At 46.4% G+C, this 21,513-nt stretch overlaps 1 protein-coding gene and 1 long non-coding RNA gene across 3 annotated transcripts in view; one reads left to right on the top strand and one right to left on the bottom strand.

The window, feature by feature from the left end:
- The window catches only part of WDR44 (WD repeat domain 44), a 45,237-nt gene extending 38,398 nt beyond the window's left edge, over positions 1–6,839 (top strand). For both annotated transcript variants that reach the window (XM_083486318.1, XM_083486319.1), the window contains exons 15-20: positions 427–618; positions 888–989; positions 2,068–2,183; positions 2,746–2,873; positions 4,366–4,497; positions 5,708–6,839. In XM_083486318.1, the coding sequence (XP_083342444.1) occupies positions 427–618; positions 888–989; positions 2,068–2,183; positions 2,746–2,873; positions 4,366–4,497; positions 5,708–5,802 (765 nt within the window). In that variant the 3' untranslated portion in view covers positions 5,803–6,839. The remainder of the gene's footprint in view (positions 1–426; positions 619–887; positions 990–2,067; positions 2,184–2,745; positions 2,874–4,365; positions 4,498–5,707) is intronic.
- LOC310698904 overlaps positions 1–21,513 on the bottom strand; it is a 400,562-nt gene that overhangs the window by 157,017 nt on the left and 222,032 nt on the right. The gene's annotated exons all lie outside the window — the stretch shown is intronic.

Here is a 21,513-nt window from a genome sequence, read left to right as displayed (position 1 = left end):
AGGTTTGTAAGCAGAGGTTGGATGGGCATCTGTCAGAGATCATTTATCTGTCATTCCTGAATTGCAGGGGGTTGGACTGAATGACCCTTGGCGTTCCTTCCAACTCTACAATTCTGTGCTTCTATGAGTAAGGGTACATGAAAGAGTTATCAAGATACACATTGTACCTATCTTAAGATGGTGCCTGTGGGACCTACCAACCTTAGTTTGCATGTTTGAGAATGTGTGATGTACAACAAGCCCATGAATTTGCACTCATGCAGACACCAAAGTTTACCTGAATGTCAGGAATGGTGAGATTCTAATAGAGCAAAGTTGGCCCTGTACCTGTGTGTCCATTTCCAGTGGGGTGAAGACAACATATTAGAAGACCTCAAAGAAGTTGCCACCAATAACACATTTCTTGTGGCATCTATCCTCTTTTAGGATGACAGATACTTCTTAAGTGGCTCGCTGGATGGAAAGCTGCGACTTTGGAACATTCCTGACAAAAAAGTGGCCCTCTGGAATGAAGTGGATGGGCAGACCAAGCTGATCACAGCAGCCAACTTTTGCCAGAATGGCAAATACGCTGTTATTGGCACCTATGATGGCCGGTGTATCTTCTATGACACAGAGGTAAGCCCTGCTGCCACAATTGATGCCACCTGGTTCATTCAAGGGAGACAACCAGTAAGTAGGATGGTTGCTGTGATTCAAAACATTCAGAAAGAAGCCCCATTTTACGGACTAATATTGTCTCAAGTACGCACTGCCAACACCAACTGTTTTCCCTTGAGCTGCTTCCAGGTTCCAGTCCAGTTTTGGCCACTTCAGGATGCAGAGCAGAGCTCGGTGAACCTGTGTGTATAGTCCAATGAATTTCTTCTTGTTTTATTTCTCTTTAGCACTTAAAGTATCATACACAGATCCACGTGCGGTCAACTAGAGGGCGGAATCGAGTTGGGAGGAAAATCACTGGAATTGAGCCACTGCCAGGAGAAAACAAGGTAGCTCCTCTTACTTTGAAGACACTCGCACTCTTTGGTCATTGTGTCCAATTCCACAAGTTCATTTAATGTTACCTACATTGCATAGTTTCACAAACCTGGAGTGATGGTGTGGAAGCCGCAGCTAGTCCAGAGTGCAGCCTCCAGAGTTGCACCTGGTGCTTCTGTTTGAACCTGTGTAACACAGCCTTGCACAAACAGTACTGACTGCTGATATGCTTCTAGGCCCAATGCATGGTTTTGTTGCAAACTTAGAAAGCCCTGAATGACTGCCAGTTCCCATGCCTTGAGATCTGCTGGGCTGGCCCTCCTTTGTGATCCTACTGCCAAGCCGTGTGTGCAGTGGCGCATGGAAGTGCCTGCTCAGTTGGTGTGCCCATCTGTGTAGTTGTATAGCTGGCAACTTTGTTTCTGAATTTTTGTGGATGAGCTTTCAGAAGGTGCACATATTAAACCAGGTCTATGGCGCACAATGATGCTGTCTGTCCTATGATCTTTGTTTTTGAAAATGTGTTTTTAATGTTTGCATTGATAATGTTGTTACAGTATTACAGTAACAAATGAAATAAAAAATATAATACAGCATGCACAAACCAACAATTAACAATTTACCATATGTCAACATTACAGTGAACATGAACTCAGAATACCCCGAAAAGTAGTGCCAAAGCTGATGGTAGTATGTAGCAACCCCCACCCCCCACTCTTTGTGCCTCAACTCAAAAGGCTGGAAGGAGATTCAGAGGCCGGCTAATGCTCAGGGTGTCAACCCACGGAAGAAGCCCTTCTGTTTCTCCAATGAGAAGATTTAGAAACTGTCTCAACTTTGGTTCTGCTGAGCAAGCTAGATCAGTAATGGAGAGTATTTAAGCATGTACATAGTGCTCTTCCCTCACTGCCAGCAGATCCCACACATTTTCCACTTAGTGGAAAAATGCTTCTGTGGGAACAGAGTTTGACATCTGGATAGGCCTGAGCTCTGGTCATTTCTGAAGCTCAGTGCAGAAATGGCAGGCCAGTCTAGCTTCTACTTCTCAACTCATTCCGCTGATGGATTTTTAAAAACTTTTCTTGCCAGATCTTGGTGACGTCAAACGACTCCCGAATCCGACTCTATGACCTGAGAGATTTGTCTCTGTCTATGAAATACAAGGGCTATGTCAACAGCAGCAGCCAGATCAAAGCCAGCTTCAGGTAAAGAAAGAAATGGCTCTTAGCCAGGACTTCCTAGACTCCCTCCCCCTGCAGCCCTTTCTGGGAAGAAGAACGCAGTGCACGCCTTGACTTCATCATGCAGATTTAAGTTGCTCTTTGCATATTTGTAGAGATAGATACATACATGAACAGACCATGTTTTCTGCTTCTGAAATTAAACGTTTCAGAAATTTTGTTTTTTGTGTGCTTTTCGTGGTCTCTTCTGTAGTGTAGCAGATGGAATCTCAAGCTAGCACTGGGGAGATCTGGGTTGAAATATCCACTAGTCAAGACATGGACCTTGAACCAGTCACCATCTCCCAACTCATCAAACCCAAAGGGTAGCTAAGGTCATTATGGGATATGGGAGGAGAGAACCCTGTGCACCCCCCTGAGCTCTTGGCAGAATAAGAAAGTAATAGACAAAGTAACATTGACACACCGTGTACCCTTTGACTTTGTTTTAAGCCATGAATTTCCTGTCTTGTGGGAGGAAGCAATGGGAACAAGAAAAGATGAACTGAAAGTAATTTGGGATTGTTTTTCTTCTCTCATTCCTCAGCCATGACTTCACCTACATTGTGAGTGGTTCTGAAGATAAATACGTTTACATCTGGAGCACCTACCATGATTTAAGCAAGTTTACTTCCGTCAGGAGGGACCGGAATGACTTCTGGGAGGGTGTCAAAGGTGAAGCCCCACTGCCACCTCAGTGTTTGAGCTGAAGCTGCGGCCTTTCAGTTGCAATACCTCTAATTTAAGCCACGCATGTGGCGGGGACTTGTGTATCCCAAGGGAAAAGCTGGCCCCCTGTGAGTGACCGAGTGCTTGTGTGCCAGCCTCTTGTTGATGGGTTCTGACCTCAGTGCTAGTCAGATGGCCTCCCAGAATGCTTTGGGCCTCTGTGCAGATCCAGCCTCCTCCCTTTCCCTCTCCAGCAGTGTAACCAGTAAAGCCCACTGCAACAATCCAGTTAAGGGTGGAGCTGTTCGGGGTAAATGAAAATGGGGCAACATAGTCGCTGAACAGGAAGAGCAGAGCCAAAAGGGGGTGCCCCTGCAGGTGGTGGCCCAGTACATCTGCAAAAACCTCTTGCTTGCTGTCCAGCCGTGCAAACGTACTTATGTAAAAAGCGATCTGATCCGCATGTCTCAGAAAGGTGGTAGAGCAGACTGCAACAGGTATGGAGTTCGCCATTTCAGAAGCTCCCCACCCTTCTGCATTTTAAAACAAAACAAAATTCCCCCTGTTTAGAAATGTAGCGCAGTCCTCTTCCCTGCTGCTCTTCACAAATCTTGTATAAACCTGAGCTGGGGAACTTTGCGCCCTCCAGGTGCTGCTGGGGTACCACCTGCATCCTCTGACTGGGGCTGATGGGAGCTGGAGTCCAACAGCATTTCGAGGGCGACTGGTGCCCCCCCCCACCCTTATAAGAAAATGCTGCCTGCCTGGGAGTGTTACAAATCCTGAAGTGGCCAGAAGAAGTCTTCTCCAAATATGAATGGCTGATGACAAAACCACACCACTTATTCTTCCCCTGTGAAGCACTTAGCTTGATTAGGGCTTCTTGTGCTATTCAAAGGAGTGGGTTTAAGTCTTGGCACAGTTGTTTTCTATCGAATCCAATTTTGGTAGCAGCATATTCTACGTGATCAGGAAGGCTACGTGCATGGTACAGTCCTCTACAGGACTAGACTATCCTAGGATGGGGTGGTGGTGCTTGTGAAGGCATCCAGGCAGTAGGTGAAAAGGTTAAGGGTGACCAGGAGCTTATGAGGCATGAACCATGTTCCCTTCTGGCATCTTTGAATTGGCTCTTATGTGGTCTCTGGCTTGGGCAGATGGTTAGCTGTCCTGGGTGAATTGAGTAGTGCCTGGCAGACCTGTGAATTGCGACTGAACACATTCCATGTCAGTAACAAAAAAGGTCGCAAGAGTGTGTTCGAGGATCAGAAGCAAACCAGGTTTTTGTGTGGGTATTCATGTACTGTATTCCCCCTGTTCTGACCAATTCCTTGTGAGTGAATTGGAGCTTTAAATACTTCCTATCAGAGCCATCCCTAAAAATCACCATTGCATCTGCCAGTTACCTACAATTAACCTCCATACTCCAAGGAACTCCTTGTTTTCCCTGCGTTTTTCCCCAAAGGGTGGGTCCTGATTGCTTTTCTTCTCTTTGTAGCACATAACGCAGTGGTCACATCTGCCATTTTTGCCCCAAATCCCAGCTTGATGGTATCATTGGATACACCTGAAAAGCAGGAGCCCGAAAACAAAAATGAAGATTCTGAATCAACTGATCCCATTCCTTCTGGTAGGTGCCCTATCACCTCGGGGTGAGGTTTTGATGTCACCACTCTGTGGCAGGCCCTGGGTCACCCTTAACCTTGAGCAGGGAAATGCTCTTGAAGTAGCGCATCCATTTAGGTAGGTAATCCCAACTGAAATGTATTTGATTTCACCTATAAGCTACTTCAGAGTGCTCAGTGTTGTGTGATTACTAGGACTGAATAAGATGAGAAGGGAGAACAGGAGTCAATGGGAAATGAAGGATTCTAAATTGAACTTAGTGGATTTCTCTTGCTGCTGGGGATTTCAAGCAGCTCCTTTTGAGTCCTGAGAGGGCTGCTCTCAGGCCTGGCCCTTCATCTCTCTCTCTCCCTGCCTCCCCTGTTCTGTTATCCTGAGTGATTTCTCCTCTCCCACACTGCACAAGTAACTTCTCCATCTGTTAAACAATGGGAAGATGAATGATTGAGTGAAGGACTGGAAGACCCTTGAAAAGATGTCAGTGGAGGGCTGTAAATGATGCTTCTATGCTATTGAGCAGATAACACAAGTCATGCTTATTTATAGGGAATTGCTTTCAACTCTGCTTTCAACCATCAAGGAAGGGACACAGTGCTTGGGCTTTTTCCGCGATTACCTCTTGAGTATGAAGGCCAGGTGCTGGGCTGCCTAATACTGGAGAAGACAGTCTTCCAATCTGTCCATCAGTTTTGGGAGGCTGCCCTTGGGGCTTAGGCAATTGACTGTTGGAGTGGTGACATCTAGACACTGGATTGCCCACTCTCAACCTGATGACCTTCGTTGTTCTGTTTCAGAAACAGGAGTAGTCCATTGTGTTCTCCTGGAGCCTTAACTGGATTTGGCCTTCCAGGCTGCTTCCAGTTGCCCCCTTTTAATTGGAGTTTAGATTTCTTCTTCTTTTGTGTGTGTGTTTTATAGCTTTTATTGTGTGCTTTTATTTTACCAGCTGCCTTGAGGCATATGCAGAAAGCAGGGTTAAGTGAACGACTAGTGTTTTCCTAGTCTCTGATGAATGTGGCCTATCTTGTGCAGTGCTGTCTACTCTGGCTGGCAGTAGCTCTCCAGGGTCTTTCCCATCACCCATTGCAGATGCCAGGGATGGGATGTTGGACCCCTGTGCATGCAGAGCTGAGCTTCCCTCCCCTAACCTGTTTGCTGTGTGCTACCTCATGCCTGGCGCCATTTCCTAAACCAGCTTCTTCTGCCCTTTTAAGGAGCTTTGAAGACAGATCACACAGAAGTGCTTCTGTCGGCTGACTTTACCGGAGCCATCAAAGTCTTCATCAACAAGAAGAAAAACACATCTTGAAATCATTGGTAACTCGACAGCATCATGATGGATGGTACCTGGGTATGAATCATGTGATCAGAGAAGCAAAGTATAATATAGAGTTCGAGGGTTGGCTTATCTTTTGAACTCTCACTTAAAGCTGCTCCGTCCTCCTCCTGGGGAAGCAGCATCCCAATTATTAACTCCCCCCGGCTTTTAGAATAGAAAGAGACGCCCATAAATGACGTGGTCAAAACAGCAACTCAGCGTTGCATTTCTCTGAAAAATTGTTTTGCTAAGCAACTGTTCGCCATGCACAGGATTCTGCATGAAAAGGGCAATGAGATATTCACTTGCCCTTTTGGGGGTGACACATACCAAACAGCTTAACTGAATATTTAATTTAATTTATTGGTTCCCAGGGTGGGGTGGGGTGGGGATTTTTATTTTTATTATTTGCAAAGATGTCATGCAGTCTCTCTCTCCAGATTCCTGTTTCCAGCAAAGCTGATCTATTTCTAAATCTGTGTTAACAAAGCTGAATTTGTGGCCGGATTCTGTAATGTTCTGTGAGGTCTTTCCTGCCCTTCCTCCATCCCTTGGCCTGGATGGGTTAGCAGCAACCATGTATCAATGTTTTCTAAAGTGGATTTCTCTTGTCTTCTAATTGTTGTGCACTCTAGATTCCTTTCTTAATATATACCTTTTCCTTTCTCTTTCCGTTGCACACTGGAGCACAATATTTCTATGAAAGAGTCTCTCATTCCTTATTCATGGGCACTGGGCTATGCTCACCTTAAACAAAAAAATTAAGCTGCATTAGGAACAATTCTTGTATTTTACAACAGTGTAAAATAAAATTGTTTACATATTTTTTAAAGCATTGTAGTTTAAAAAAATGTTGGTTTTTTTGTTTGTTTAGAGCTAACTGAATTTAAAGGTATTTGTAAATATTCATAAGATATACCAATGAAATAACATTTTGGGCTTTGCAACCCATAAAATGTTGTTGATGGTTCCTGTTTCAGAGGAGAAAGAAAAGATGTAGCATTAAAACTGCACATGTTGAAAGAGAAGTTGCTTTTTGTCCTTTTATTGCATCATCATTTTTTGCATGGCTCAGAGATGGTGGTTGAGTCTGATTTCAACTGGTGAAGTGTCACCAATATGCAGATGACACTTAGCTCTGTGCCTCTGTTCCATCTGAATCTAGAAATTCAGCTGAGGTGTTACACATGTGTTCCCAGGTAGTGATGGACTGGTTATGGGCCCAAAAAGGTAAACTCAGTCCTAAAAGCACAGAGGTGGTTTGTGTTCCAAGTTCTTGAGTCCAGAAGGAGCCTGTCCTAGATGGGGCTGCAGAGTAGGTTTGTACCCTGGGCAGACTCGGGACCTAGCATTGTCACTTCAAGCCTCAGGTGGCTAGGAGGAATGCCTATTTCTAGCCACAGCCATGTTTAGACAGAGATGACTTGGCCACAGGACTGGTAAGTGGATTATTACACTGCCCTCTATGTGAGGCTGCACTTGAAAGTGACTTGGAAACTTAAGCTGTCAAATTACTGACTGGAGTTGCTTTTAGAACTCGTATAACTCCTGTTCTAAAAAACAGCTACATTGGTTCCCAGTTCATTTTGGCGCCCAACTCACGGTGATCACGCTAGTGATATAAGTGGTAAACAATTTAGACACCAAATATCTGAGAGACTGTCTCCTTCCCTACAGACCCCCACAGGTGTTAGGATTGGCAGAGGGGGCCTTCTTTGGTGGCCCCTTGCCCTCAAAATTCCCTGTGGCAGCCCCTAAGTTGTGGAACTCCCTCCCCTCAGAGATCAATGTCACACTTTAACGATACGACTTTTGGCGAATACTGAAGACACATCTCTTTACCTTGGCCTGTAATACTTGAGATGATTCAGTGTCTGTTGTGGGGAAAAGGCAGAAAGGGATGGGGTTTCCTGACAGACAGTACATCTTGCTGGCTGAAACCCTGAACCCTCTTAAGCTGCAACATTTTGTTACAGATCTCACATATTCTTCATAAACTCTAAACACAGAGGGCCATCTAGTGGAGACAGGCACTGGTTCTAGAACTGAGAGGCGTAAAATACAAACGAGATAATCTGTACCATGCTGGTTTAAGTTCAAACTTCTTTGAGTTCACAGAAAATATCAGACAGGAACCAAAAAGGGTCTGAAATTCAGAATGGTCTGAAGGAGGGCTGGGGAACCTGGTCGTCCATGGCGGGTGGGAGGCGAGTCCAGCAACATCTGGAAGGCGAAAGGTTCTCCAGCCCTCGTCTAAATTAGGTACAGTGGTACCTCAAGTTACAGACACTTCAGGTTACAGACTCTGCTAACCCAGAAATAGTACCTTGGGTTAAGAACTTTGCTTCAGGATGAGAAGAGAAACCATGCTCCGGTGGTGCGGTGGCAGCAGGAGGCCCCATTAGCTAAAGTGGTGCTTCAGGTTAAGAACAGTTTCAGGTTAAGAACGGACCTCCGGAACGAATTAAGTTCTTAACCTGAGGTACCACTGTATTCCAACTTGGTGCCCTGCAGATACTTGCACTACATTTCCCATCAACCTCAGCCAGCACAGCTGTTGAGAGCGCCAGTTGGGGGAAGCCTGTTGTAAAGCAATTAGAAGACCATTTGCATTGCTGGACTATTTATAAAACCTGGGGTGGGGAGTGCCATTTCTGTTTGTGGAAGGATAGTATGGGGACTATTTAGTTATTTGTTTGCTTGTTTATTAAATTCAATACTCTCCTTTCACCATGTCACAGAGCATGTTGCAACAATTTAAAATTCAGAAATCAAAAACGGGTCAAACAAATTACAGTGGGTGGATACTGAGAACACACCAAAGCAGCGCACGGAAACACCGTTTACCTTCCCGCTATTTATCTACTTGCACTTTTGTGCTTTCGAACTGCTAGGTGGGCAGGAGCAGGGACTGAGCAATGGGAGCTCACCCCGTCGCGGGGATTCGAACTGCCAACCTTCTGATCGGCAAGCCCTAGGCTCTGGTTTAGACCACAGCATCACCCGTGTTCCTCCTTGTCCTTAGGGACCTGCTTTTGAGGGCTTCACACACACACCCTTTAAGATATTTTTGTACTCCCCCCCCCCAAGCTTTCCAATAACCTCTCTGGTCTGTGGATGGTTCACAAGAGCCATCAGTTGGATCATGAGTTTGCTAGTGTGGAAGACATATGGGCGATTTCATGGGTGATTCCCTTCCTTGAAATCCTTTTCACTTTCAATAGAACACTAATTATCCAAACGCTTTTGGAGCTGTTTAAATGTGGTGGTGCTAATTACAAAGCCCCCGTACCTGGAATATTCAGCAGTGGAGGGAGAGACCTTTGACAACACTTCTCAACACATAGCTAAAAGTCCCGGGAATTCCCTGAAGAAAGCCTTTCAACAGCTTAAGCTTCTTAATATTTCTACCATAGACATGCTGTAAAGATGTGCCCATGTGCAGCAATTTGAATATACCACTGGTTTCATTAAGTATATTTGAATACTGCTTTCTTCATCTTGCTTAAACTTAACTACTTAGGCTAATGAAGAAAAGCTGCACAATTTTGGGAATTTTTAGTTTAGAGAAAAGATGAGTAAGAGGGGACACGATAGAAACTTATAAAATTATTCATGATTTGGAGAAAGTGAATAGTTTTTCTCTCACGTGACACCAGAACTCATGGACATCAATGGAGCTGAACGTTGGAAGATCTAGTAAAGATAAAAGACTTCATGTGGTGCATAAACTATGAAACACACTCCCTTGGGAGGCCACCGACCTACAGGGCTTTAAAAGAGGATTGGACAAATTCATGGAGAAGAAAGCAATCAATGGCTGCCAGCCACAATGGCTCCGCTCTTCCTTCACAGTTGGAAACAGCAATGCTCCTCAGTCCCAGTTGCTGGAAGCCACACAAGGGGAGAGGCTGCTCTGATGCTCGGATCCTGCTTCCATGTTTCCCACAATGGGCATCTGGTTGGCCCCTGTGAGAACAGGATGCTGGACTTGATGGGCCATTGGCCTCATCCAGCAGGCTCTTCTTAGGTTCTTATGCTATGTTCTTTACTGAAGTGGATTACAAGCAGTAAGTTGTACATGTGAGCAGAAATGAAGCCATCAAGTGGGAAATGAATAAAACTAGTAGTGAAGGTGCTGTTCTGGTCAATGCACTCGCTGAACTCATTTCACTCAGTCAAGTTTATTGCTTATAGACAAAGGCTGCTGCAATGTATACAGTGTCATTCAATAAAAAATATACTAATTTGATACAAAAACTTAAAACATTTGTATTGTCAAAGCATGACCTAATCTGCACAACACTATAAAAAGGTAAAGGTAAAGGACCCCTGACAGTTAAGTCCAGTCGTGGACAACTGTGGGATTGTGGTGCTCATCTCGCTTTACTGGCCGAGGGAGCCAACGTTTGTCCGTAGACAGGTTTTCCGGGTCATGTGGCCAGCATGACTAAGCCGCTTCTGATGAACCAGAGCAGCGCATGGAAACGCCGTTTACCTTCCCGCCGGAGCGGTACCTATTTATCTACTTGCACTTTGACATGCTTTTGAACTGCTAGGTTGGCAGGAGCATGGACTGAGCAACGGGAGCTCACTCTGTCGCAGGGATTTGAACCTTCTGATTGGCAAGCCCTAGACTCTGTGGTTTAGACCACAGTGCCACCCGCATCCCTGCCAGCACAAAGCTATAGAAACTCCTTAATATACAAATTGAAACATTAGACAATAAAATTTATAAGCTAAAATTACCGCGGGTCCACTAATATATTAAAAGTAATATTAAATAATACAATAGACAATTATGTACAAAGTTTAGTGAGAAAGATTGGTGTAGATGGGGTCAAATAAATTCGTCTCCTTTACAGTTGAAAGCTATCTTGGCTATATAATTTTTTCTAAGTTTCCTGGCAACAGTTGCAAAAAGGGCTATATATTCCTGTAAAATATGTCACCCAATCCTTTCCTTGGACAGATGCTTCTAACGAGTAGCCCAGCCCATTTGTGCCTTGGGCAACCAGATGCCAAAATTTATGTGAGTCCTTTTGAAGTGCTGCATCTCTCAGTGCTTTCCACTGTTGCTCATAATATATTTGTTTCTTGCTTTTAAGTAATAGTTTATAATTGTATCATAATTAAGCTACCTCAGCTTGCAGAGCAAGATTGTGCTTATCCTGTTTTAACTTCAATTTTCTAAGTTCCCTAGATAGACGTTTTTACTATTCTGACTTTCCTTATCGAACCATGTCTGTCTTTTGAACTTTTTATTTTTGATCACACTGGTTGTGGTCATCAGGGGGCGCATTCAGTTAATTATATTCTCACAGAGTCCGATTACATTTCTTGTTTCTAACAACATTTCCCCCTTTAATAAAGCAAACTCATGAGAATCCAGGATCTGGATCATTTTTTCCTGGACCTGTGCATTCCATTTTAACCGTCTGTCTCCAAGTACAGTGGTGCCCCGCAAGAAGAATGCCTCGCAAGACAAAAAACTCGCTAGACAAAAGGTTTTTCCGTTCGCGATTTGCCTCGCAAGACGAATTTCCCCTATGGGCTTGCTTCGCAAGACGAAAACGTCTCGCGACTTTTTTTTCTTTGACTAAAAACAAAGACATGTTTTGTTTATAAAGTTAATTTATTTTCCCTTAAATTTTTGAACTGCTCTTTACAGTATGTGTGACTTTAAAGAGCAGTTAATAAACTGTTGTTGTACCAAATTTGGCTTTGTTTGGACTTTTTTTGACCATAGGAACGCATTAATTGATTTTCAATGCATTCCTATGGGATTTTGTGCTTCGCAAGACGAAAAATTCGCTAGACAACAAAAATTGCGGAACGAATTAATTTCGTCTTGCGGGGCACCACTGTATCAGATATTCCGTTTCATCCAATATTTTAGGGAAAGCGGGAGAAACAAATAGCGCAAGAGATAACTCAAGTGGAAAGTGGTCGCTTTCAGCTCTGGGGATCATCCTAAGGGTGTCTCGATTAACTGGCACATTATTAGATGCTAGGATATAATGTATGGTGCTAGTAAATCCACTGGGGGAAATAAAAGCAAAATACTCCTCCTGATCTCCTTGTCCGTGCCCATTACATAACAAAAGATTGTGCTTAATTATAAGTTCACAGAGGTATTTCCCAGTGCGGTTAGAGGTGGTGTCCGTTGCTGTCCTCTGGCAGATTTCGGGTTCGTCCTCCAAGTTTAGTCCAGATAATATTGTATTTTGTGGGGAGACAAGGCCAATCCGGGCATTGAAGTCATCCCCCAAGGCAAACCGAGGGTTGGGCGACAAAGAGTCTATACTTTCGAGTAGTTGGTCAAGTCTTTCCCAATATGAACTCAGTTCCCCACAGGACTTTACTGGGGGAATATACACACAAATACAGTAAGTATTTCTCAGAAGACTATCGGACAGGGACAATGCTAAAAAATTAGGGGTGGTCAGTGAGGGGCACAGTTGAATTGTTACATTAAGAGATGTTGACACCAGCACCGCCAGCTCCCCGCTAGGCCTTCTGTGCTTTGCAGTTTTAAGTGCTGGTTGGGTGTAACTTGTAAAACCCTGTAATTCAACCGTTGTACCTTCTTTTGCCCAGGTTTCTTGCAGGAAAATGATATCATGTGTTTGTAAATAGGAACAGAAATTGCTGTCTTGAATCTTGTTCAGCCACCCTGTTACATTCCATGATAGAAGTTTGATTGTTTTCTAGTGATTTCCTCTTAGTAAATTGCTGGTCATTGTTCTTTTAGAGTTTGCCAATTTTTGAGGCAACGGTATCATTTATACTAGTAGTGTGATCCAGATGGTCAATAATTTCAGTCGTTGGGCATGAAGTGCTCACATTTGTGTTCACTGGACCTTCACTTTGCAAATTACAGTGGTACCTCAGGTTACATACACTTCAGGTTACATACACTTCAGGTTACATACGCTTCAGGTTACAGACTCTGCTAACCCAGAAATAGTGCTTCAGGTTAAGAACTTTGCTTCAGGATAAGAACAGAAATCGGGCTCTGGCGGCGCAGCAGCAGCAGGAGACCCCATTAGCTAAAGTGGTGCTTCAGGTTAAGAACAGTTTCAGGTTAAGAACAGACCTCTTGAAAGAATGGTAAGTACTTAACCCGAGGTACCACTGTACTCACCAGCGGAGATTCCTTAAGTGTAGTTCCTAACTCCTCCTCATCTAAATGTCTCATCTTTGCCCAGAACTCTGGTGGTTCCGTAGATATCAAGCAGTTATGGACTTTGTGTCTGTTGTCAGTCTCTACCTCCGAGTTTTTGTTCTCTTTCAATGTCTGGCTCATAAGGTCAAGCCTCTTGATAACTGTTTGTTGCTTTTCCTGAGAGAGGTTCCTAAAGGAATTGAGGAAATCATCTTCCAAGGGATAATACTGATGTTGAGCATGATTCTGTGGATTCAACTCAGACATGTCTGTTTCTTCCCGGCTTATCAAGTTTGTTTGCGATGTCATTACTGCCATTGGAGATCCAGGCTTTGGTTTTGTGGGTCACTCTGTAGCCCTAGTCCTCATCTTGCATAAGGGCACAACAATAGAATTGTGAAATACCCGGGCTGGAAAAACTCCTCTACTTGACAATCTGGGTTTCAATTTGTGGATCAGTAAGGGCAGTCTGGTAGAGGAAAAAGTTAACATGATTTTTTGGAATTGGTTTGTGGTATTCAGGGATTCAGCCCCAACTAGATCAATCTCTGTAAGTCCAATTCCAAGTAAGTCTGATAGATGTCGTTTGGCACGTTGGGCGCCTTTCCAGTTAGGAGTTTGATCTGAACTTCTACAGATTGTCATGCAGATCTTTTTTGGGTGAAAGATTAGATGAATTGATTTTAAGTACCTCTACACATTCTGTGTTGAGCTTAGGGGTCTACTCTTGTTGACGCCATTTTGCTTTGGTTCTTTGGTGGTCTATTGGTACCTGCTTATTATTAACAGATAATCTATGTACCTCTTGGGATAATTGAGTTATTTGGGAGGCGATACCTTGAATTTGTTGGAAGATGTGTTCAACCGTTCTTGCAATTAAAGTTAATTGGGTGCTCTCCCTACTTGTTATTTCTTCCTCTATTTGAAGCTGAGAGTCAGCTTGCCCCATCGCTGAATCTAGTTCTGCACCCCCACTCCGAGTATTCTCCTCACATTCACAATCAACTTCAAGAGGGGAAAACTGGCTTTTTGTTGAAACTGTAAAATCAGATTTGTTAAAGCAGTCCTCCATTTTTTATTGAGAGCTGGAGAAAGGACTGCCTCTTCTGTATCCTGTAGCATTTACAAGCAGGCATCATAATGCGGTGATGAGTAAACAAAGAGAGGATTCCTTAGCAGGAAAGGAAAGGGAAAAAGTGTGCAGTCTATTCTGTTGAAGAGCTTCTCTGTGTAATGACTGCCAGGAAGTCAAAAAACAAAGTGTAAAAGGGAGCTGGCAATTAACAGCTAGCAGCTAATGGCCTGCCCAGGATGCTTCTCACAGTGCTTGCCCAGAGTGTTTCGTATAACATAGATAAGAAAGTGCTGATATAAAGTATAACATAGATAAGAAAGTGCTGATAAGTTCTCAGTGAATTTATAAGTTTAAAAGTGGAGAAAGGAAAATCACTTTCCTGAGCAGCAATTAAAGTCAATTAGAGTCCTCCGGAGCTCCGAAGCCTGATTTCTGAACAGACGCATCTTTCTGGAAGTCCAAATTCATTTTTTATTTTTGAACTGGAAGTAAGATGGGAGGGAGGTGAAGCTTGCAGAGAAAGCAGCACAATTCATTGCTTAGTTCAGTGGTTCTCAACCTGTGTGCCGTGGCCCCCTGGGGTGCTTTGAATGATGGTCGGGGTGCCACAGGCAACCCTGGCCTCTGTCCCCCTTTTTTTCACTCCCTCCTCTGATGCCCTCTCATATCTCTGCCTCCCAAAGGCTTGCCCAGCTGTTTGTTGCAGCAGCCCTGGCTACAAGCTCCCCAGGCAAATGGTGCCTCTGGGAGGCCCCTCTCTTTGGGGCAGGGGGGGCGCAGTTCAGAGACCAGGGACTGCAGGCAGCTGTCCGAAGGGCTTCCAAGGAGAGGGGAGAGGAAGCTGCCAGCTCTGCAGGCAAGGGGTGAAATAACTGGGCTCCTGAGCCCCACATGGGAGCTGCAGAAGTAATATAGTTGGTCAATGGAATTGTAAACTCAAAAAGGTTGAAAACCTCTGGCTTATTTTAAAACATAGAATGTTCTAAGGAGAGACTATGGTTTATTAAATACTTTAAAATTACTCCAGAAACAAGGCATTTACGGAGCAGCTAAAGATGTGACAAGAATCATTTCTATAAACAGGAGATTTCAATTTAAACAATTGGGCTATCTAAAAGGGAGGGTTTATATGCACCTGAGGTGTGTGTGCGCACGCATATTGATTTGCATACCCATTAAGCAGGTGATGGTGAGTTGGATTCCTTTGTTTAATGGCCACCAGCTTGAATGGTTTTTAAAAGCGGTATAGACCTTTGCACAGGAGATACAGACTGCCTATGCCTATGCTGTGCTCCCAATGTCAGGGAAAACTCATTAAGTACCAGTTGCTGGGAATTGCAGGTTGGCAGAGTGTTGCGGTGCTCATATTCTGCTTTTGGGCTTCCTGTGGATATAAGATTGGCTGCTATGGCAGGATGCTGGCCTGGTTTGGCTTCTGATCCAGCAGCTCTTAGATATTTAGGACATTGGAATACCATCTTCCAGGGTAGTTGAGTGAAAGAGCATCTGCTTTGCATGCTAAGGTTCCAGGTCCAAACCTGGTGTTTCCTTGGGAAAGTCTCCTGTCCAAATCCTGGAAAACAAATCAGTAATGAACCAATCATGTGACTTGGTATATGGTACCATGCTATGGGAAATGATGCTTCAAAAGAAAGAGTGAAACAGCAAAGGACCTGGGCAGAACATTTGGTGCTGGGGCTACCACAAAGAGAGTCCTGCACTTGAGAGGTGGCAGCCAAGCTTCCATTAGGATGAAAGGTGCTGCCACTAACATTTCCTTTTTTGCCACTCCCTACCATGAAGACTTTGGGCCACCTCATGAGAAGAGAAGACTCCCTGGAAAAGACCCTGATGTTGGGAAAGATGGAGGGCACAAGGAGAAGGGGACAACAGAGGATGAGACAATGTTCTCGAAGCTACCAACATGAGTTTTGACCAAACTGCGGGAGGCAGTGGAAGACAGGAATGCCTGCCGTGCTCTGGTCCATGGGGTCACGGAGAGTTGGACACGACTAAACGACTAAACAACAAGAAGTATGAGGAAATAGCAAGGCTAACTGGAAGAATCCAACAGCAGGACGATGAGAAATTCCCAAGAGAATGGTCCAAATTTATGGTATACTAAAAGAAAACTGTACATAAATAAAGACACTCACAGGACTGAAATAAAACTCATAATGTAAGCACTTGGCTAGGCCACAAGATGTAATGCTGTAATAAGGAATGTATGTGTAAAGTGTAATACAAAAATTTATTAAGGAATTATAGACATTTATAGAATGTATATATAGTAATCATGCTTAAGTAAGAGCAATGTAGAGAAGCCAGGAGAGGGAAGTTAATTCGGATAAGATATAGATTGAAAGGAGAATAATATTGTTAAGCTGTACAGTGGTACCTTGGGTTACATACGCTTCAGGTTACAGACTCCGCTAACCCAGAACTATTGCTTCAAGTTAAGAACTTTGCTTCAGGATGAGAACAGAAATTGTGTTTCGGCGGCGCTGCGGCAGCAGGAGGCCCCATTAGCTAAAGTGGTGCTTCGGGTTAAGAACAGTTTCAGGTTAAGTACAGACCTCCGGAACGAACTATGTACTTAACCCGAGATACCACTGTATTGTGTTTAAGACATTTGGAAAAAAATAATAAAAAATTATTGGGGGGGGAAACAACAACAACAAAGCGTGAAGACAAATAGGGAAGTGAACTGAAATCTGAACTGATACGTAAATGTGAGCAGGAAATTCAGTCTCTACCACATCACTTCCTTGTCATATAAGCACTGATGATGGGTAGTGGTTTTTTAGTGGGCGGGGGAAGAGAAGCTGCACGGTCCAAAATCTGGGGGAAATGAAACAGAGCATTTGGAACAATGTACAGTCTCTTATGCTCAAATCACAGGGTGCTTCTGCCATAGCTACAACTTTAGGAGAGTTTGGTGGAAAGTCATGATTTGCTTAATGTTTGGAGGAAGCTTTGTTTTTTAAGGCCCCCTGAAGAGCACAGGAACCATTAGTCCACATAGTCCAGCATAATCCACACTGGCAGACAGAGGCTCATTAAAGTTTCAGGCGGGTCTATCCCAGTCCCACTGGGAGATGCCAGGAATTGAACCTGGGGCAATTAAGCTACAGCCCTTTCCCTCTTGCGTTCCATAACCCAAGCACTGGTACAAAGTACATACTGTATTACACTTCTGGAGGCCAGTTTCTCACTCGGACTGCTGGAGGGAGGGAGGCCCTCTTGTCCAGCCTTACCTGGATCCAGCATCAGGTTGGTCCTTGTATTGGCATTAACACGATACATTATTATCATATTATTAAGAATTATATTTCTATACCGCCCTTTTACAAAGTGCTAGGATAGGAAAGAGGCTTGCTGTGACAGGCAGAAGTCACTCCCTTCCAGGGGTGCATTTTGGGGGAAAGTCTCTTGCAGGGGCAGGAAACTGAACCCTCCCCTTCTGGAGGGAAGGGCTGTGCCTTAGGTAAAGGTAAAGGTCCAGTCGTGGCCAACTCTGGGGTTGTGGCGCTCATCTTGCTTTATTGGTCAAGGGAGCAGGTGTACAGCTTCCAGGTCATGTGGTCAGCAAGACTAAGCTGCTTCTGGCGAACCAGAGCAGCGCACGGAAACACCGTTTACCTTCCCGCTGGAGCGGTACTGTTATGTACTGAGTTGAATAGGATCCAAACTGCAGCAGTCTGATTGGTCCTAGAACAATAGGATCCAAATTGCAGCAGTCTGATTGGTCCTAGAACAATAGGATTCAGAATGCAGCAGTCTGATTGGTCCAAGAGCAATGCAGCAGTATGATTGGTTGGCAGGAACCACCCAATCATACTCCAGATACAAGTGAATCCACAACCTGATTGGCTTACAGTAGAATTCCAGAATTAACCAATCATGTGCAGCCCATTGTGTAAATAATGTATATAAAGCAGATACTTTGAGGGGACTTTCATTCATTCCTCCTCACCACTATGAGCTGAATAAAGAGCATGAAATCACTTGGCGACTCTGAGTATATTTCACTGGCGACGAAGGTGGGATCCCGCTGAGCTGACTGCCACACACAGCACCGCAGCACCGCCACCTGCCGCACCGCTGCCTCGCACCGTGTATCCAGGCTTCAGCTCCGGGACACAAGGAACTCAGAATGGCAACCGACAGCAGCTTCTCGCCGTTCAACCCAGCATCTGGAGACTGGGAAGCGTACGCCTCCCGTTTCACCTTCCTTCTAGAAGCCAAAGGGGTCACTGATGAAGAAGACGCCAAGAAGAGGGCGATATTCTTCAGTGTCTGCGGAGAGGAGACATTTGAAATCGCCCGGGCTCTCCTTGCGCCTGAAGACGTCGCTTCTGTTCCATACAAAACAATAATGGAACAGTTGAAGGGGCACTTTTCGCCGCAGCCCTCAGTGGTGGCTCGTCGAAATGCCTTCTACGCAAAGCGGCAAGCCCCTGGGGAAACCATAACTGGGTTTGTGACCTCTCTCCGCCAAGCTGCCCGGTTCTGCAACTTCTCAGAGCTGGAGAACATGCTTCGTGACCGCCTCGTCGGTGGCTTGAAGGATGAGAAGCTGCAACGACGCCTCTACGCCAAGAAGGACCTAACGTTCCAGGTCGCTCTGGAGGAGGCCCTGGCAACGGAAGCTGCCAAGAGGTCGACACAAGAGGCACGGCCGAGCCTGCCATCCCAACCGAGGGTGCACCACAAAGACCCCACCGACGACTCAGGATCTGACAGGGAGGAGGTGCACCGAGTACAGCAGCGCACTCAAGCAGCCCACATACCACAGCTGCCTCGACGAGAAGGAGGGAACTGCACAAGCTGCGGGGAAAGTCACGAGAGGAGGACCTGCCGTTTCCGCAACGCAGAGTGCAGGCAGTGCAGAAAATTGGGACACATCGCCCGGGTGTGTCGAGCTCGGCCCACCCGACGCCAGGCATCAGATGACCAATCCAAGAGCCCCAGGTCCCGGGGCCCAACGCACCAAGGCAACTCTACGGAGCTCACGGACTTCCAGGTATACCAGTTGCCCCACCCCAACGTAGAGAAAATTTATGTAGAGGTACAGATAGAGGGGGCCCCATGCCGCATGGAGCTTGACACGGGTTCAACTCTATCCATAATCTCGGCAAGGACCTTAAGGAAACTGTGTCCTACTGGGGGTCCCAAACTCAGGCCGGCCCCATTCACCCTCCGGGACTTCCAGAAACGTAAGGTCCCCACAATGGGGGTGGGGACCTTCAGGGTGCAATACCGAGGGCGGACGCGGCAACTGGACTTGCTCGTGGTCAAGGGCCCCTACATTAGCTTACTGGGATTGGCATGGTTTGGACCACTGGGGCTAGCCATCACCGGGGTGAACCACACTACCTTACAAGTGGACGTGGACGCCATCTGCAAGGAATTTCCAGGGGTTTTCGATGGGAAATTGGGACAGTATACGGGCCCCCCCATTGCTCTACAGCTTGACCCTGCAGTACGACCGGTCAGGCTCAAGGCCCGCCGGGTCCCGTTCGCCCTGAAACCCCGTATAGACGAGGAATTGGACCGGCTCGTGGAGCAAGGAGTGCTGGAGCCGGTGCCTAATGCCCCCTGGGAAACCCCAATCGTCACACCTGTCAAGCCTAATGGTTCGGTCCGCATCTGCGCAGACTACAAATGTACCATAAACAAGGCCCTCACGGCCCATGCATACCCAGTGCCAGTGGTCAGCCATGTCCTTGCCACCCTGGCTGGGTCGAAAATTTTTGGCAAGCTGGACTTGGCCCAAGCATATCAACAGCTGCCAGTAGATGAGGCCACAGCAGAGGCACAGACGATTGTGACGCACAGAGGAGCGTTCAGGGTAAAGCGGCTGCAATTCGGCGTCAGTGTGGCACCAGGCATATTCCAGAATCTAATGGACTCGCTCCTTAAAGGGATTCCTGGCGTCACCCCCTTCTTCGATGATGTGTTGATCGCCGGGCCCACACCAGAGGAGTTTGAGGACCGCCTCCGCACCGTTCTGCACCGTTTCCAGACGGCGGGTCTCAAGGTGAAGCGGGAAAAATGTCTACTAGGAGTGCCTCAGGTGGACTTTCTGGGATTTATGGTGGACGCAGAAGGGGTCCACCCAACTGGGGACAAGGTACGGGCCATCTGTGATGCCCCAGCACCCAAGAGCAAGACTGAACTTCAGGCCTTCTTGGGACTATTGAACTTTTACCATTCCTTCCTTCCCCACAAGGCGGCGGTAGCAGAGCCCCTACACAGACTCCTGGACAAGCGGGCCCCTTGGGTGTGGGGCCAGCGCCAGGAGGCTGCATTCCAGGCAGTCAAGGACTTGCTTGTCTCAAACTCGGTCTTGGCACACTTCGACGAGAGGCTGCCGGTGGTGCTAGCATGCGACGCCTCGCCCTATGGCATTGGCGCTGTCCTGGGGCACCAACTCCCGGATGGAAGAGAGGTACCGGTGGCATACTTTTCCCAGACACTCAACGCAACCGAGCGGAACTACTCGCAAATAGACAAGGAGGGTCTGGCAATCGTGAAGGGAGTAAAAAAATTCCATGATTTCTTGTACGGGCGGCCCTTCACCGTGGTGACTGACCACAAGCCGTTGCTTGGCTTGTTTGCCCCCGAAAAGCAGACCCCCCAAGTGCTGTCTCCTCGCGTCCTCAGGTGGTCAATTTTCCTTGCCAGCTACCAGTATGCACTGATTCACTGCCCGGGGAAGGCAATGGGCCATGCGGACGCCCTCAGCAGGCTACCACTACCGGAAACAGGCCCCGACCCAGCACCTGCACAAGAGGTTATGAGCCTGGAGCTGCTTCCCGACCGCCCCATTCAGGCACAAGAAGTTGCACACCATTCCAAGAAAGATAGGGTCATCTCCCGGGTCCTGGACTGGGTGTGGAGGGGATGGCCCAGCAGCAGCCCTGGGCCGGAATTCGCTGGCTACACAACCCGCAAACATGAACTGTCGGCCCACAAGGGGTGCCTGTTATGGGGAAGCAGGGTCGTGGTTCCCCAGCCCCTCCGCAAAAGGGTCCTCACAGCCCTACACGAGACACACCCAGGGGTAGTAAGAATGAAGGCCCTTGCCAGGAGTTATGTGTGGTGGCCAGGAATCGACGGAGAGATAGAGGCCTGGGTCAAACACTGCCAGGCCTGCCAAGAATCCCGCCCAGATCCCCCAAGGGCCCCAGTCCAGTCCTGGGAGTCCGCCCAAGCACCATGGTCACGCCTGCATGTGGACTTCGCTGGCCCCTTTCAGGGGAAAACATTCTTCATAGTGGTGGACTCCTACACCAAATGGCTGGAAGTCGCACTGGTACCGTCCACTTCCGCGTCCGCAGCCATCCGGGTACTACGCAGGCTGTTTGCAACCCATGGGCTCCCTGACACTCTCGTCTCAGACAATGGGACTGCATTTACGTCAGGAGAATTCCAAACCTTCACAGCGCAGAAC

This window comes from Podarcis liolepis (assembly GCF_965112155.1).
Source record: "Podarcis liolepis genome assembly, chromosome: Z".
Taxonomy (NCBI): Eukaryota; Metazoa; Chordata; class Lepidosauria; order Squamata; family Lacertidae; genus Podarcis; species Podarcis liolepis.
The sequence above is the reverse complement of the archived record's forward strand: the minus strand, read 5'-3'. Positions and strand labels throughout refer to the sequence as shown.